This window comes from Rhodnius prolixus, unplaced genomic scaffold (genome assembly GCF_049639745.1).
Source record: "Rhodnius prolixus isolate KJV_2025 unplaced genomic scaffold, Rpr scaffold_9, whole genome shotgun sequence".
Classification (NCBI taxonomy): Eukaryota; Metazoa; Arthropoda; class Insecta; order Hemiptera; family Reduviidae; genus Rhodnius; species Rhodnius prolixus.
This window is the reverse complement of record NW_027411604.1, coordinates 1886203-1902685: the sequence shown is the minus strand read 5'-3', so window position 1 is coordinate 1902685 and position 16483 is coordinate 1886203. Positions and strand designations below refer to the sequence as shown.

The 16483-nt window shown below is 33.7% G+C and overlaps 4 protein-coding genes across 4 annotated transcripts; all 4 read left to right on the top strand.

The window, feature by feature from the left end:
• The first annotated feature begins 917 nt into the window (after positions 1 to 917).
• Positions 918 to 3333, top strand: LOC141454236 (uncharacterized). The gene is made up of 2 exons (XM_074128288.1): positions 918 to 1136; positions 2853 to 3333. Exons 1-2 carry the CDS (start codon positions 933 to 935, stop codon positions 3207 to 3209), a joined length of 561 nt encoding a protein of 186 aa, XP_073984389.1. The 5' UTR covers positions 918 to 932; the 3' UTR covers positions 3210 to 3333.
• Positions 3334 to 4513: 1180 nt separating this feature from the next.
• LOC141454237 (uncharacterized) lies at positions 4514 to 5496 on the top strand. Its single transcript, XM_074128289.1, has 2 exons — positions 4514 to 4673; positions 5048 to 5496. Exons 1-2 carry the CDS (start codon positions 4626 to 4628, stop codon positions 5390 to 5392), a joined length of 393 nt encoding a protein of 130 aa, XP_073984390.1. The 5' UTR covers positions 4514 to 4625; the 3' UTR covers positions 5393 to 5496.
• Positions 5497 to 6339: 843 nt separating this feature from the next.
• On the top strand, positions 6340 to 8929 carry LOC141454239 (uncharacterized). The gene is made up of 2 exons (XM_074128290.1): positions 6340 to 6527; positions 8346 to 8929. Exons 1-2 carry the CDS (start codon positions 6480 to 6482, stop codon positions 8688 to 8690), a joined length of 393 nt encoding a protein of 130 aa, XP_073984391.1. The 5' UTR covers positions 6340 to 6479; the 3' UTR covers positions 8691 to 8929.
• Positions 8930 to 13130: 4201 nt separating this feature from the next.
• On the top strand, positions 13131 to 15039 carry LOC141454240 (uncharacterized). Its single transcript, XM_074128291.1, has 2 exons — positions 13131 to 13290; positions 14591 to 15039. The coding sequence occupies exons 1-2, from the start codon at positions 13243 to 13245 to the stop codon at positions 14927 to 14929; spliced, it is 387 nt and encodes a 128-aa protein (XP_073984392.1). The 5' UTR covers positions 13131 to 13242; the 3' UTR covers positions 14930 to 15039.
• The last annotated feature ends 1444 nt before the right edge of the window (positions 15040 to 16483 follow it).

Genomic DNA, 16483 nt, shown 5'->3' with positions numbered 1-16483 from the left:
TATTACTTTGTAAGCTAGCCCTGAAGATGACCTAGTCCCTAGGTCGAAAGCTCGGCAAAATAAATTTTACTCGACTGAAATGGCAATTATTTTTTCATCCTATTGAAACTATGAATAGTCACCAAAAATAATGAACACAATTCTCTTCCTTAGACAACTGGAACCTAATTTGTCACAAGCATGTATGGCTTCCAAGAATGCTAGGTTTCGCAGCATTCATCCTTTGAGAACAGCTCAAAAATATCGAATAGGGGAATAGTTTTGATTAAGTAGAGATTTACTGGAATGTTACAGATTAAAACTGAGTATGCTGATGTATACAGCAAAAATACTTAAGCGAAGTATTTCACAGCAGTGAAAGCAAAAAGTTACTCTAGAAACCAGAATGACAAAATCTTGTATGAACCTCTTTTCTGTTACTACAATTCTTGGGCTGTTTGACTAATAGAAACTTTGTATCTCTCCTCAAAATGCCCAAGACGTAATTCACTCAGAAAAAGTATTTAAATAAGAACTGTTGTTCCAAATAAGAAGTTTAAAAACAAAAAAAAACCTTCAGTAATGAGGCACTTTTGGGATTTTATGCGAGCTCGGAATTTATAGGGAAAATAAACTCCTATTATGATCTAAAACTAGCATTATACTGTATTGGTATTTTAGAGAGAAGGCCTCACTATTTTTGAGTCAATCCTTAACGAGAAAACAGTCTAAAAAGTGCCAGGTAAATTGACTGTAAAGTTCTACTTTGTCATGGTAAACGCGAGTATTTAGTTCTTACACACAACTTTTCATGTTAATGAAATCACACAATTTTTATGAAACTTATTTCTTTTTAATCGCTTAATTATTATAAACCTTAGATAAAGACTATATCATTCTTTTATGGCTGAACAAAGACATCAAACAAAAAAGAATTATATGGCAAAGTAAACATGTTACATAATGATTACTCACTGACAGCATCATCGCCATTCACATCTTGCGTTTTATGGCATCACATATACCGTTCGCCATTATATATAAAAATGGAAGACTTTTTTCTTAGAGCATTAGTTTGTTCAAACGGTTTATCTGACCCTTGCATAGACATGGCTTATACATTCTGTATTGTACTCGCTACTACATTGTTCGTCTTGGTAAGTTAATATTGGTTTTCTTTTTACTTTGAATCTTGTGACTATATTATGGCATGTTAACTCATCAAGCCCTGGGTGTGTAGTATATACTAGGGTTCTGTCTCTAATAATCTCTAGAACAGGGGAGCTATCCTTTGGAAATGCAGCTGCAACTAGAACATTTAGGGCAACCTCCAGGAACAGTCACATTACAGTTCAAAAGCACCAGGCATCAAATCTCCTGCTCTAAACTTATGGGAAAAAGCAAGATTTCTCCAAAGTAATGGGGAAAAACCGGGATTTTGTCAATTTTATTCCCAGGCATTTTTGTAAGAAGACGATTCTTACGTGCTTCCGTGTGCCCCATTTTTCGATACTCTTAAGTGGTTTCCAATGCTATAACGTGAACTGTTTTAATCTGTTCGGTCTCTTATCTTGTTATCTTGAGAATCACAAGTCCTGTAACATATTGTAGCCGCACACTAGGCTGTCTTCACCTTTATAGCATCCTTGAAGTTTTAAAAAGTCTTAAAAACAATTAAGCATTTTCTATTTCTGCTTTTTCCGTGAACAAGGAGTTCTTATTTTGTGCATCTACCGCTTTACTAAAAGAAAAAAATGCCATTGAAAGCGAACAGGTCTTTCTAAATGAATTCTACTTAAAATTCCATACACCCTTCCTAAGAGTATTTTGTAGATGTTCCACTAGTCTACAAAGAAAATTACATTATCCCAATTAAAGTTCTTTCTTCGTGGTAAATGTGGCTTCTTGCTGAAACGCTTATTAGACCCGACATCTGACACCAATTATTGTCATGGAAATTACTATAGAAAACAACTTGTTAAGTACAACTAAACTTTATTGATCATCGTAGCATAACATAACTATCTTCTCTAAAACAACCTTCCAACTGTTATCCAACCTCCAAGCTGCCAACTACAATACATATCTAATCCCAACACTACATTCTGTGGTACAAGATCCTACTAAATTCTGCAACACATTGAAAAAGCTCAAGACTTAGAAACAACGTTTACTTCCTTCTGCCCTTCGTGTTCTTGCTTGGTACTGACTCTAATGATTAGGGTTTCCCGATGTGGAAAAAAATGGTTCTTACTGCAGAATAGTTTTTTCCTAATGATGAATGAAGTGGAGGGTTGTAGCCATCAGACTAAGGTCTCTAGAAAGTGAATCCGAAATCTCAGCCTGGTGCAGTGATTACCATTTCCTCCTTTATTCTGGCTAACCGTACTTTAGTAGGCTCGTGAAGAAAATTATCTTGTTTAAACCTGTTGAGAATACCGCTAACACGCTTCCTATAGGCTTATCCGCCTTGTTAGGAAAAATGGTGACAGACTCGTCACAGATAGAGACTCTGTTGTCACAGGGAACCTTCTTACATACCGAACTCTAATGTACATGAGAGGTATTAATTTGCCATAACTTGCCGGTGGGTGAAACAAAAAAAAAGAAGCGCTTCAGGATATAATTAGAAATCTTTTCCGGTTTGGCCTGCTTCATTTTGGGTAATCGACTTTTTTCGACTAAAAAACAGTTACATCACAGATCAGCAGTGTTCAGGATATTCTCAAAGTGGGAGGAAAAAATTAAAATTTTTACAATTAAAATAACCTAACGTCTACACTAGCGTTTATACCAAAATAACCGGTTTTAATTTAAATTTCTTGCGGAAGATACAAAACAAAAATCATGAATTATGACTTCTTTTTTTTTAGGGCAATGCTGCCGCTCCAAATCAGCTGGGAGCTTTAAAAGGATACGTCCACAGGAGATCTGGATATTCCAGGGTTTTTGTAAATAAAGGACTTGGACTGGCGGCCGAAGCTGCAAAAAAACAAGTAACCACTAAAGAACAAGAAACCTGTGTTAATAACCTTCTAGGAGAAGATTTTGAAGAAGGAAACCGACTTGTCGGAGAGGCCTCCTGGAAGTTAATCAATCTGCTCCAATCTGATTGGGCTAAACTTAAAGACTCTCCTTGGGATGATGTCAAGAAAGTGATTGATAATGAATTTAAAAAGGTTGAAGAAGATTGGTTGAACGAGAAAGTCGCAGAACTGAATAAATGTTAAGCAAGAAGGAGATGCTGTGCAGCTACCAACAGACCATCCTCGCTTCAATGTTAAAATGCTCAAGACCTCAATACTTTCTTTGTACATTCCTTTGCACTGGCAATAAACTTATTTTGACATTAAAGTTGATGAATAATCTAACCTCGCTTCCCTAACTTGTCCTGATTTACAATTTTATAATGGTTTTCTTAATTTAGATTAGATTGGAACACTAGATGTTGTAGTCAAAATTCTCCAAATTTCAAAATTCAGTGCGACACACAAAGTGTAAGATTTCTCTTTGCATATCGTATCCTATCGCAAAAAGGTATGTTTAGGCCATTCCGGTACTCCAGTTGGTCCAAGTCTGCTCTTCAGATGGTACCAAGTCGAATGGTTTTGCCATTCGGCTTGTCAAGCAGAAACCAGAGGAATGGACTGAACGTTACATGCACTGCCACTTCAGCCCAATAATTGCAAGGGCTGTTAATGAAGGTGCGTTCCTCTGATCCAAATCAGAGAGTTCCATCGCCCATTTGCTGGATGTCCAAAAACCACCCAAGACGTAACTAGAAGGTTAATACAAACCCAACTCTAAAAAAATTATGCAAGTCTAATATTTACATTGGTTATATTAACGGCTTGCATTATCAAAAATGAAACATCACCAGGGCTAAGACATCCCTTTAAAAAGTGTCCCCAGCTTAAGAATATACATACACAGTCTATTAACCATTATCTACTGCAACTACAATTATCAGAAACTCCAGTCACTGAAAAAAAGAGACTTATTCAGTGATTCTATTAGAATACCTCTTTGGAATAAAAAAATCCAGGCTATTGATAAGTTCAACCAAATATTGTAACACAACATTTAAACAATACTTTAAATCGATACTCATAACTTTTCTTATAACAATTTAAAACCTTCGCACTGACCTTAAAGTAATTTTATTCATCATGATTCCATGTCTCTTCGACAAAGAATTCTTCCTTCTTGCTGCTCCAATTACTCTTCCCAGATGATTCAAACACTGCAGGTACTTTCAGGAAATTCCTTTACTAGGAGAACATCTCCCGACATAATCTCATGATCTGTAATTTCATCAAGATGAAATCAGATTCTCATGTTTTTATTATTTTTGTGTACATATGAATGATTAAATTGATGAAACATAAGTTATTATCAGTAAAGTTTAATCTCATTCGATAGAATTGAAATCTTGTCAATGCTAGATAACCTATAATTCGTTGAAATAGGGTCATCCAAGCAGTTTAAAAATCTGGATAGATACAAACATTTATGTAATGACTACATAGAACGTCATTTTTTTTTTTTTTGTTACAACATATTATATATTTTGCCAGTGAAATATATAAATAAAGATAGTAGATCATTAGTTTGTTCAAGTGATACATCTAACCGCTGGTGAGACTATGGCCAAAACATACTGCATTGTATTCGTTATTACATTGTTCGTCATGGTAAGTTGCTTGTACTTGTACTATTTTGAATATAAGATTCTGGATATTTAATGTCTTCTCATGTTCTGGCTAAGTAGTGATATCCCAAATTTCTTCTCCAATCTACCCTAATTATCAGGAACTCCAAAGCAGAGAGGATTATGGGGAGCTTTTATAATTGACAATGATTTTCTGAAGCACAAGAAAGTTTACAAATTTAATCCGTGGAAGTGCTTAATATGGCTAATTCAACCACTTTTCTTAATTAAACTAAGACAGAGTGTGTGTGTGTGTGTGTGGATGATGAACTAGAGTTTCGCTGTGGGTTCGCTAATGTCTTTGTGAACTAAGTTGTAAGTATAAGAGTTTGTAATAATTATTCAAATTTATTTCAGGGTGATGCCTTTCGACAGAATCGACCAGACTATATAAAAGGACTTATCTATCGTAAAGCTGGAGAGACCAGGTCTGTAGTAAACCAACAGCTTAGACTTGCTGCTAGAAATGCAAAAATGCGTATAACCACTGCGGAACAACGAAGATGTGTTGAAAACCTGCTTACAAACTTGTTCCACGAAGGAAACTCAGTTATCGGCTTGACCACCAAGAAATTGATCAATGAAGATGAACAACAGGGAAATACTTCACTATTTGATCAAAAGAAAGCGATTGATTTAGAATTTAGAAAAATTGTTGATCACTGGTTGCCGGAGAATGTGGCCAAATTAGGTAAATGTTGAGCAAAAACGTAATGCCACGGGGAGAAATTGCAAAAGAACCAACCAATGTTACTAAAAGCTATTTATGTTTTACTGAAGTCAAATACATTTTGCATTTTTTTAAAGTTTATTTACTTTCCTAGTTATCTAAAAAGAAATCTCTTTTCATAGTCTAAAGTAAGATTCACTTGAATTTTATGGATCCTCAGTTAATTGTAACAAAATTCGACAGTATAAAGTCAAATGCCTACTTTTAGATAACTAGGAACCTGAATTTCTGTTTTATTCTTTGGTAACATTCTAACGTTTAATTATTAGATAGTTATATTGCAACGTTAGTTCGACCAGAAATCACCAGATCGCAGAACCTACTTAGCAATGTAATGTACACACAATTAATCAAATTGTAGTTAAAAGCAAAATTATTACATAAAGTTTTTTAATGAATATTAAATATTGCAACAGATTAATAAAAGTAAAGGTTGATGATGATTGGCTGAACGAGAAAGTCGCAGAACTCAATAAATGTTAAGCAAGAAGGCTACAAACGGATCATCCTCGCTTCAATGTTAAAAATGCTCAAGACCTTAAAACTTTCTTTTGTACATTCTTTTGCACTAGCAATAAATTTATTTTGACATTAAAGTTGATGAATAATCTAACCTCGCTTCCCTAATTTGTTCTGTTTTCAAACACTGCAGCTACTTTCAGAAAATTCCTTTATTGAGTGAACATCTCCCGAAATAATCTCATGATCTGTAATTTCATCAAGATGAGTTCAGATTCTCATATTTTTATTATTTTTGTGTACATGTGTATGTCTAAATAGATTGATGAAACAAATAAAAGTTATTATCAGTAAAGTTTTATCTCATTGGACAGAATTGAAATCTTGTTATTGCTAGATAAACATATAATTCGTTGAAATAGGGGCATCCCAGCAGTTTAAAAATCTGGGTATCTACAAACATGTAATGATTAATTAGTATAGCATCAACGTCATTTTTTTTTTGTCGCAACATATTATATATTTTGCCAGTGAAATATATAAATAAAGAAAGTCGATCATTAGTTTGTTCAAGTGATACATCTAACCACTGGTGAGACTATGGCTAAAACATACTGCATTGTATTCGTTATTTCATTGTTCGTCATGGTAAGTTGCTTGTACTTGTACTATTTTGAATATTATCGCTAGATTCTGGATATTTAATGTCTCCTTATGTTTTGGCTAAGTAGTGATATCCCAGATTTCATCTCCATACTAGCCTAATTATCAGGAACGCCAATGCAGAGAGAATTATTATTACTCTCTATTGGGGAGCTTTTATAATCGACAATGATTTAAGCCTAACTTCTTAAGAAGCACAAGAATTTACACAACTTTGATCCGAGGTAGTAGTGCTTAATATGGCTATTTTCAACCACTTTTTTTTAAAATAAAACTAAGACAGATCTAAGTCCGAATGATAGATCAAACTTTATACTTTTTGTTTCTGCATGAAAAACACATTAATTTCTATCGTTATACTGTATAAACTGTAAGATCTATTTTGGCACCCTTAAGAGTCTTGTGTTTGTATAGAATTTGGGAAATGTGATGACAAACTAGTTTTCATGTAGGTTCGCAAAAGCCTATGTACGAGGGTCGTTTGAAAAGTCCGTGCAAAAATAAAAACTACTTAATTTTTTGGGGTAAACCTTTTTTATTTTTCAACATAGTCTCCTTTTAGGCTTATACTCTTCGTCCAACGCTGCTCTAGTTTGTTGATCCCTTCCGAATAATAGGATTTGTCCAAGTCTGAAAAATAGCCATTCGTTTCTGCAATCACCTCCCCGTTTGAATAAAATCTTTTTCCCGCCAGCCATTTCTTCATATTGGGGAAGAAATAGTAGTCCGAGGGAGCCAAGTCTGGAGAATAGGGGGGCTGTGAAACGAGTTGGAACCCTATTTCCATTAATTTTGCGACCACAACTGCTGAGGTGTGAGCTGGTGCGTTGTCGTGATGGAAAAGGACTTTTTTGTGGGCCAATCGTGGGCGTTTTTCTTGCAGCTCGGTTTTCAAACGGTCCAATAACGATGAATAATATGCACCTGTAATAGTTTTACCCTTTTCCAGATAGTCGATGAGGATTATCTCTTGCGTATCCCAAAAGACAGTCGCCATAATCTTTCCGGCCGAAGGAACGGTCTTCGCCTTTTTTGGCGTAGATTCCCCCTTGGTAACCCATTGTTTAGATTGTTCTTTGGTCTCAGGAGTGTAGTGATGTATCCATGTTTCATCCACAGTGACGAAACGACGCTTAAAGTCCTGCGGATTCTTCTGGAACAGCTGCAAACCGTCCTTGCAACACTTCACACGATTTCGTTTTTGGTCAAAGTGTGAGCAATCGCGGCACCCATCTTGCGGATAGCTTTGTCATGTCCAAAATATTATGTACCCGTTCATTCGAGATGCCCACAGCACTAGCAATCTCACGCACCTTCACTCTTCTGTCATCCATCACCATATCATGGATTTTATCAATGATTTCTGGAGTAGTAACCTCAACAGGGCGTCCAGAACGTTCAGCATCACTTGTGCCCATATGGCCACTCCGAAAATTTTGAAACCACTTATAAACTGTTCTAATCGAAGGTGCAGAGTCACCATAATGTTTATCAAGCTTCTCTTTAGTCTCCTCAGGCGTTTTGCCTTTCATAAAGTAGTGTTTAATCAACACACGAAATTCTTTTTCGTCCATTTTTTGAAAATCACTCGACTTCCTCGATTCAAACGAATGCCAAACACAAAGAAATAGACCGATCTGGCTGAAACTTGGTGTGTGTTCTTCCAAGAGATGCTACTAACTAAACATAACCTCGATACGCGCCAGTAGTGCTATCTCTCTGACTTTGCACGGACTTTTCAAACGACCCTCGTAAACTGAGTTCTCAGTATGAGTTTGAATAAATTATTCAAATTTATTTCAGGGTGATGCCTTTCGACTGAATCAACCAGACTCTATAAATGGATTTATCTATCGTAAAGCTGGAGAGACCAGGGTTATAGTACACTACCGGCTTGCACTTGCTGCCAGGGATGCAAGAATTCGTATAATCACTGCGGAACAACGAAGATGTGTTGAAAACCTGCTGGGACCGTTTTTTAAGGAAGGAAATGAATTTATCAACTGGACCACCAATTATATGATGTATGCACTTAAACATAGCAAAAACACTTCACAATCTGATCAAAAGAAAGCTATTGATTCGGCATTTGGAAAAATTGTTGATCAATGGTTGCCGGGGAATGTGGCCGAATTAAATAAATGTTAAGCAAAAACGTGTAGAAATTGTAAAAGAACCATCCAATGTTATTAAAAGCTCTTTTCATAGTCTAAAATAAAATCCACTTGAATTTTATGGATCCTCAGTTAATTGGAACAAAATTCGACAGTATAAAGTCAAATGCCTACTTTTAGATAATCGAATTATTCATCATAAGAACCTGAATTTCTGATTTATTCTTTGGTAACATTCTAACATTTAATTATTAGATAGTTATATTGTAACGTTAGTTCGACCAAAAAACACCAGATCGCAGAACCTACTTAGCAATGTAATATACACACCATTAAGCAAAATTTGTTCATATAAAGTTTATAAATGATTATACTGCAACAGATTAATAAATTAATTAAAGATCAAAAATCAAACAATGTTTACTAATTCATTTGAGATATATATTGTTATTACTCACGTTGTAAATTTCTAAATAACATGTAAATGTAAAAATCGTCTCCTAGCTCTCTCCAAATTCATAAGAGTCTGGTTGAATTTGACATTTGACTTTCAAGTGCTTTCGCAGATCTTAAAAAAAAACAAAAAAAAAAAACTGACCGGCTTTGTCAAATCTCGTATGGTCCATTTGCTCCCCTGAAAGTGGACTCCATCTAGGTGATGAGATTATCCATGATGCAGCAGTTTAAAAGCTATAATTAAAACTGTCCGGTAGGACAGTTGTATAAGGGTTGATCGTCAAAAAGTGCACGAAAAAGCGTAACGTTGAAAAACACCCAACTTTGACAACTTTTTTCTCTTTTTCTACTAAAGATAAAATTCCCAAATTTTCTTTAAATTATAGGGCAAACCCTCCTTTATAGCTGTAATTTTTTTGCAACAACCCAGATCTAATAGGTTTCGAGAAAAAAGTTGCCGAAAATGAGCAAAAACGGCTTTTTCAAAAAATGTTTTTGTTCTTGTTCTTCTTCTTCTTGTTGTTGTTGTTGTTGTTGTTACCTTTTTTGTAAACAACGTACAGCCTAAACGCGCGAACCGATTTTCATGAATGAGGTGTCATTCGATTCGGAATTTTATGTAGATGTGCCTTTTGGGGGTCGCGACGCTGTACATCGAATGGGAAAGGAGTTAGCCCCCTTTATATAAGGCCCCCTCCAAAATTATTATTACTAATTACTCTGTAAATCTTGGCCCGATTTTGATAAAATTTGGTAGGATGATAGGGTTAGGGCTCCCCTACGTAACATTAAAGCGGCGATCAGCTCTTACACTTGTTAAGGGGAAGTATAGGAATCGTTTCAAATTATCGACACGTGAACCGATTTTCATGAATGAAATGTCATTCGAATCGAAATTTTGAACAGATTTGCACTTTAAAAGTCTCGACGCCGTGCCTCATAAGGAGGGGAGTTTGCCCCACCCAAATAAGGCCCTTTCTAAAACTATTATTACCAATATTTCTATAACGCTTAGTCCGATTTTGATAAAATTCAGCTCGAATAAGTGGTTAAAGCTCCTCTACATTGCTGATGCTCTTGCACCTACTAAGAGGAAGTACTGCAATCGTTTAAATTATCAATGAGTGAACCGATTTAAATCAATGAATTGTCGTTCGATTAAAAAATCTTTGCCTCTTTGCCTAGAAGTACTGCAATCGCAGTTTATTTTTCTTACTCCTCTTAAAAGGAAGTAATGAAATCGCAGTTTAATTTTGCTATTTACGCACAAATACCTTCCTATGTTATTCAAAACGCTTTTTCATAAAAACGTTGTTACTGAGGATAGTTTGGGGGACCTTAACGATAATCATTCTTTAAAAAGATCTCTCTAGTGGTAGTTACGGTTCCGACTTACCATCTTATCAGGTTATAATGATAGAATTGCTTATTCCAAATTTAAAAAAATCTGTAAAGCAGATATGTAACTTTGTAAAATAGACAAAAAGGAAAATCTATCCAAAAGGTACAAAAATCTCTTTAACAAAAACTTACAGTTTTAAATGTTAAGTATAAGGGTTGATTAAACGCCAAAAGGTACACAAATCAGCAAGCACCCAACATTTCATTAATTCTTCATTAATATTTAAGTAATTTTACTGCATTAATATTCATTAATATTTTTTAGAATTTATTAGATGTCACAGACCCTTATGCTGGCCACTTCATTTATAATATTTTTTTGTTATAATTATGATAAATCACACATATGTACATGCATGTTAAAGTAGAAAAAGACAAAGTTAGAGTAGGCTACTGTCTTGAATTCGTCTTACCGAAATATTCGTGAGCACAAATAACACACAGTTATAACAAGTAGATTATTCAACAACAATTATTGATTTCTCAATTGTAATTTAATTTAGTCCCCCTAATTTTACTTATAGTAAAATACTGGAATAATTAGCTGTCCTAAAAATATACATATCTTATATACTTTATATTACATATATATTATATATTACATATAAAAAAAAGTTTTGAATTTTTTAGCCTCATAATTTTTTTTTATTTTTTATAACGTTTTTCTTTTTAACCTGTATTTAATAGTTTGATTATTATAAATAACTAGATATTACAGTCAATCTACAGTGCTACTTGAACAAATATTTTGTAGACGAAAATGGCCAGCATAAGGGTCTGTGACATCTAATAAATTCTAAAAAATATTAATGAATATTAATGCAGTAAAATTACTTAAATATTAATGAAGAATTAATGAAATGTTGGGTGCTTGCTGATTTGTGTACCTTTTGGCGTTTAATCAACCCTTATACTTAACATTTTAAACTGTAAGTTTTTGTTAAAGAGATGTTTAGTAAAACTGTTATATCTTACCTGGAACCTAACTTAATGAAGTTACTATAATCAATGGATTATAGTAATGAAGATGAAATGATAAGAAATTGAATTGTCTTAGTATCGAAAGAAAGATGCAAAGATAGTTTCAAAAGAAAAAATATTAGATAGTCATCCAAAAAAAATTAGTTGTCAAGTAAAGAGGTGTATTATTGGGCGTCTTAAAGTCACTAGAAGAGATTTGGAAACATAATATCGGAAAACTCAGCATGCTGAACCGCTGTCGGATGGCCGTATTTATGTTGGGAATGGAAATATTCATCCAGTTGAGTGATTTAGTCATTCACTAAATAATTTAATGGAAAAGTGTTTTGTCAAAAGATGTCAAACGGAGAGTAAAACAGAGCGTATAAGCCACAAATAATCATATCGAATCATGATAAAATCGAAGATTAGATCGAAAGTTTAGACCTAGGGTAATCTTTTTGATCACAAAAGCTAAGACTTGTTGTTCCGTATTTTACTCAGTTTTAAAGGATATTTGTTGAATTAAAGCATATGATTTTTTTAATTATACTTATATAATAAGTAAGGAAGCTACTGGAATCTTTGAGGTCTAGTTGAACTGTAAAATAAAATATTAAAACTTCTTTGTTGGCATTATAGCCTCCTCAATTCCCCCCAATTGAGGATTCGATATGTAGGGTCGTCGGCCATACGCCCAACCTCCGAAAGAAATGGTTTACCTCACATTGCCGAAACTATCTATACTACAAAGAAGGGTAGATAGTTAGTGTATGTAGTTAGTGTATGTGGCCTTGGTGTACTTGTTTATGTAAATGTATTGTAAGAGTATTGTGTCCCTATAGGGTAAGTGCTTGGAGTACTTTGCTAGGAACCCGTGGGATTGCAAAATATCCAGGAGAATATTCAAACCAGTAATCTTTAATTTATTAAACAATATATTGTATGTCTTTATTAAACTCTTGGAGAAACCTTAAAAGAGTGGGTCTCTTTCAAGTAACCAGTCTTTGCATCATTTTTTTTTTCTCAATTTTCATTTCTTCCTACACTGTAAAGAGGATATTATTAGTGTCTTCCTCCATGTTGAGTAGCCTAGCTAAATGGTTCCGCATTGAAGGAATCGAAGACCTACGATAAGTCCCTAGAATCTCGGATTTCTGTGTAGGGATTCGGTGCTCTAAACACTTAGTAATTGTTTCCTTTCTTTTTGACAAATGAAGAGATAAACAATTCTGAAATAACTGAACTAAGTTTTTAAAAATACTTAAGAAAATAGAAAGAGACACAAAATAATCTGATAAAGTGTAATAAATATAAGCAATAATATACAATTTTTATTGAAATAGATTTTTTCAATTTTTAAAATGTATTTTATTTTTTCTGCAGCCAAAATAACAGATGTAATGCATTTAGAGAAAGCTTATTTATTCTAAGAAGGAGAAAAAGAAAGATTACATTATGTTTACAATTACAAATCTGTGTAACTAAAAACTTTTTATCTGTCACGTGACATGGGAAAATCTTGGCCGATTTTAAATTATATATGACGCACACACACATACACAAAGTAGATAACACCATGTTTAAAATAATAATAATAATATGATCAAATAAACAAGTTACATAATGATATGTAACATTAAAATTGTCATACAGCATAATGGTTTTATGGTACCTGGTTGCCAGAAATATATATATAAATTGAAGAAAATTTACTTTAATGTCATTAGTTTCCTGACAGTGTCTGACCCCCATAGTGCACAGAGATCATGGCAAATACAGTCTGTATTGTACTTGTGGCTACATTGTTCGTTGTGGTAAGTTTAAATTTATTATTTAATTTTAATAATAAAAACTGTAATTTATTCTAAAAGTCCAAAAGTAATTGAGATTTTACTTTGTCTGCTTGGGACAATTACAATTGTGACTGCAATGAACCCTGTTATCATTATCTTCAATATTAACAGCATTATTTTCTCTTTTTTTTCCTTTTTTAAGAGGGTAAATCAAAGAAAAAAACATTTTCCTCAATAATTAAAGCATTTAAGAGTAGGTACTTAATATATTTTTTCCAAATATTTTTTTTCTGGATCACCCAAAATACAATTGAGCTTCCCTCAACTCGTATTTAGGATATTATTTTCTTTTTATGGATAGGAGCATGATGTCCAATTGGTTAAGAAGTATAAGAAGAACTTAATAGTAAGTTTAGATTGTTATCATATCTTTTTTAAAAAGAAACTATAAAAGAGTTTTAGAACAGTTAAGAATATGTTTTTATCAAATAGCTGAAAACAAATTTCATAGGAAAGATATTACTACGAGTTATGTTTCAGTTTAGGGGAAATATTTACTGGTTTTGAAAACTTAGTACAATTTCTGTATTTAAGTAATTATATTACTAATAAATAATGTATTTTTCGGTTTACGATCATGATTTTTATTTGGCTAGGTGCTAGAATTTAATATTAATCTTGTATTTCAAATTGAAGATTTATTTATAAAGGGGAACCAAAGGCAGGGGCTACAGCCTCAACCTTTCCCCCAAACATCTCTAAGGCCTTTCAACAGCAAAGTACTTTCAGTATTTGTCTTTATGATGAGATATCCTTAATCATTACAACTATAAGCATTTTCTTGCGAGATGCCTCTCCCGTTTATACTGAATCTAGAGTTATCGGGCACATTGATCTAGGTAGTAAGTAATACTCTGATCCCAAAATGCTGACACTCAGAACGTCCTTTCTATAATGTGTAAACAGGAAATTGCCAAATGTTCCTACTAAGCACTTAAGTATATCCTCTCTCTCTCTCAAAAAAAAAAGAAGAGGATGTGACTTAAAAAAAAAATCCTGCCAAATAGCTTTTTCATCTCCTTTAACCAGGTCATATTCTTTGGAGCTCCAACATGGCTTGCCCAAAACCATGATTACAGTATGATTGTCCAAAGATATTCTCATCCCCCTTCAGGAGCCTTGCTGCTATTGTCCCCAAACAGACAGCATCACTTAATTATTCCAATGATCACAGACTGGAATACCATGACTCTGCAAAGTCTCTTCCAGCCTGGCCAAGAAATACACCATTTTATTTTAAATAAATAACTTACCTTTCCAGGGCAATGCCGTCTTATACGATGTTGACCACATCTATAAAAAAGATTCAGAAGCCAAAGCTACATTAAACCGAGAAGTTGGACTAGCTGTCAAGAGAGCAGAACTTCAAGCAACTACTCCTGAAGAAAGAAAATGTTTAGGTAAAGTATCTGGAAAGGTGTTCGCCGAGTGTAATGCCGAACTGAACGAGGTCACGAAGAAATTGGTCAACGTAGCCCATTCTAAATCAAGCGATTTGTCAAACTCTCCTGCTGCTCTTCACAAAGCCGTTGATGGAGAATATAATCGTGTTGTGCATGCTTGTTTACATGATAAACTTGCTGAACTCAAAAACTGCTAAAGGAAAAACCAGAAGTTGCCAACCGAACATCCCAACACTAAAAATATTTAATACCTAATTCATTTCCTTTTTACATTTCTGTTAATAAACAATTTTGACAAACTAGGAAATTTGTTTAACATTTTTTTAGCTACCTCAAAACCTATTTATTGATGTTTTAAACAGGATATAACTGATTTAAAAGCTATGAAATAAATAAAGTGCTTCTGAACACAGATTGAGTGCACTTTAAATTCAATCAGTGAATATACTTTGCATTCTTTTATTCTCCTAAATCCCCTTAAGTTTCTTAAAGCACTTTTTGAAGTTTTAAAAGAGAAGAAGACTGAAAAGGTTGAGGTATTAATCGATCTAAAGAACAATTGAGATTCTCTTTTCTAAGGACACAGCTGTGGAAAGCGCATAGATCAACCACCAGCAAAGTACCATAAATTGATTAATAGATTGTTGTAGATAAATAGATAAAAGTCTTCGATTATGTTCGACATGATTTTCACTATAGAAATTGGCTTAATTAAGATGAGCATACAAAACATCATAGAATTTTCAAATCTATTTCAAATTCTTTCTCTTTCAAATTGGCTAGTGGTGTCAGAAAAGGAGATCCATTGAGCCCTAAAAATCAAAGCTGTTCTAGACGATGTTTTTAGGAGATTCTGAAGCGAGGGATGAGATTGCCATAAAATTTTAGTCAAAAATCTGGGGCTAGCGAATGGCGTTTGTCAATAAGCTAGTCCATCAATTTAAGAATTGTATAAATGTTTTAACATTGCCATTTTATTATCTACTTTCCATTATTATTTTACGTTGTAATTCTGTTATAGACCGCGAAACAACTATTGTAATTTTCTTTTCCTACCGTATATGTAAGGAAATTGACCATCTTAGCAACTAAGAAGAGCCTGCTAGTTGATAGGTCATTAATACTTATTTATTCTCGCTGTAATAACTTATTATCAAAGAACAATGTAATAAATACATGAATTAAATGTCTAAAGGGTATTTTAAACAATAAAGTTGTATAATACAAGCTTAAAAGACCGTTTACTTCTATACCTTTCCCTTTTAAGCATTTTTATCTTAATTATAAACTATATATTTTTTATAATTAAGTATTTTGTGGTTATATATGGTTAATTGGGCTTCTATTAACTCGAAAATAAAGGTAATAAAACGAAAAACTCAAAATTCCATGTTTAAAAGTGCACAAAAAGTGGGTAAAATTGACTATTTCTATCCGGGTAACATAATACGGTAAGAGCTTTGCTTATAATCCTGTTCTGCTGGCTTGCACCGAATTGGAGAATATGACGGCCAATCAGATTGGAGTATTTTAGAATGGGGTGTGTTGAAATATGGTTGGCTTAAAAACATATATTTTTACTCCAGTCAGCAACTAATACGATGAATGGGTGGTTTGCAATATGATTGGCTTTAAAACATATATTTTTACTCCAGTCAGAAACCAATACGATGAATAGGTGTCAGTATGAATGAGTTTTGATATACAAGAGTAAACTGCTGTTTTTTTGGTACATTATTGTACTAAAACAA

Bases quoted from the DNA above. Each gene is read 5' to 3' on its own strand.
- LOC141454236 (XM_074128288.1), top strand. From the start codon at position 933: ATGTTACATAATGATTACTCACTGACAGCATCATCGCCATTCACATCT. The intron at 1,137-2,852 runs GTAAGTTAATAT...CTTTTTTTTTAG, and splicing joins CTACTACATTGTTCGTCTTG to GGCAATGCTGCCGCTCCAAA.
- LOC141454237 (XM_074128289.1), top strand. From the start codon at position 4,626: ATGGCCAAAACATACTGCATTGTATTCGTTATTACATTGTTCGTCATG. The intron at 4,674-5,047 runs GTAAGTTGCTTG...AATTTATTTCAG, and splicing joins TTATTACATTGTTCGTCATG to GGTGATGCCTTTCGACAGAA.
- LOC141454239 (XM_074128290.1), top strand. From the start codon at position 6,480: ATGGCTAAAACATACTGCATTGTATTCGTTATTTCATTGTTCGTCATG. The intron at 6,528-8,345 runs GTAAGTTGCTTG...AATTTATTTCAG, and splicing joins TTATTTCATTGTTCGTCATG to GGTGATGCCTTTCGACTGAA.
- LOC141454240 (XM_074128291.1), top strand. From the start codon at position 13,243: ATGGCAAATACAGTCTGTATTGTACTTGTGGCTACATTGTTCGTTGTG. The intron at 13,291-14,590 runs GTAAGTTTAAAT...TTACCTTTCCAG, and splicing joins TGGCTACATTGTTCGTTGTG to GGCAATGCCGTCTTATACGA.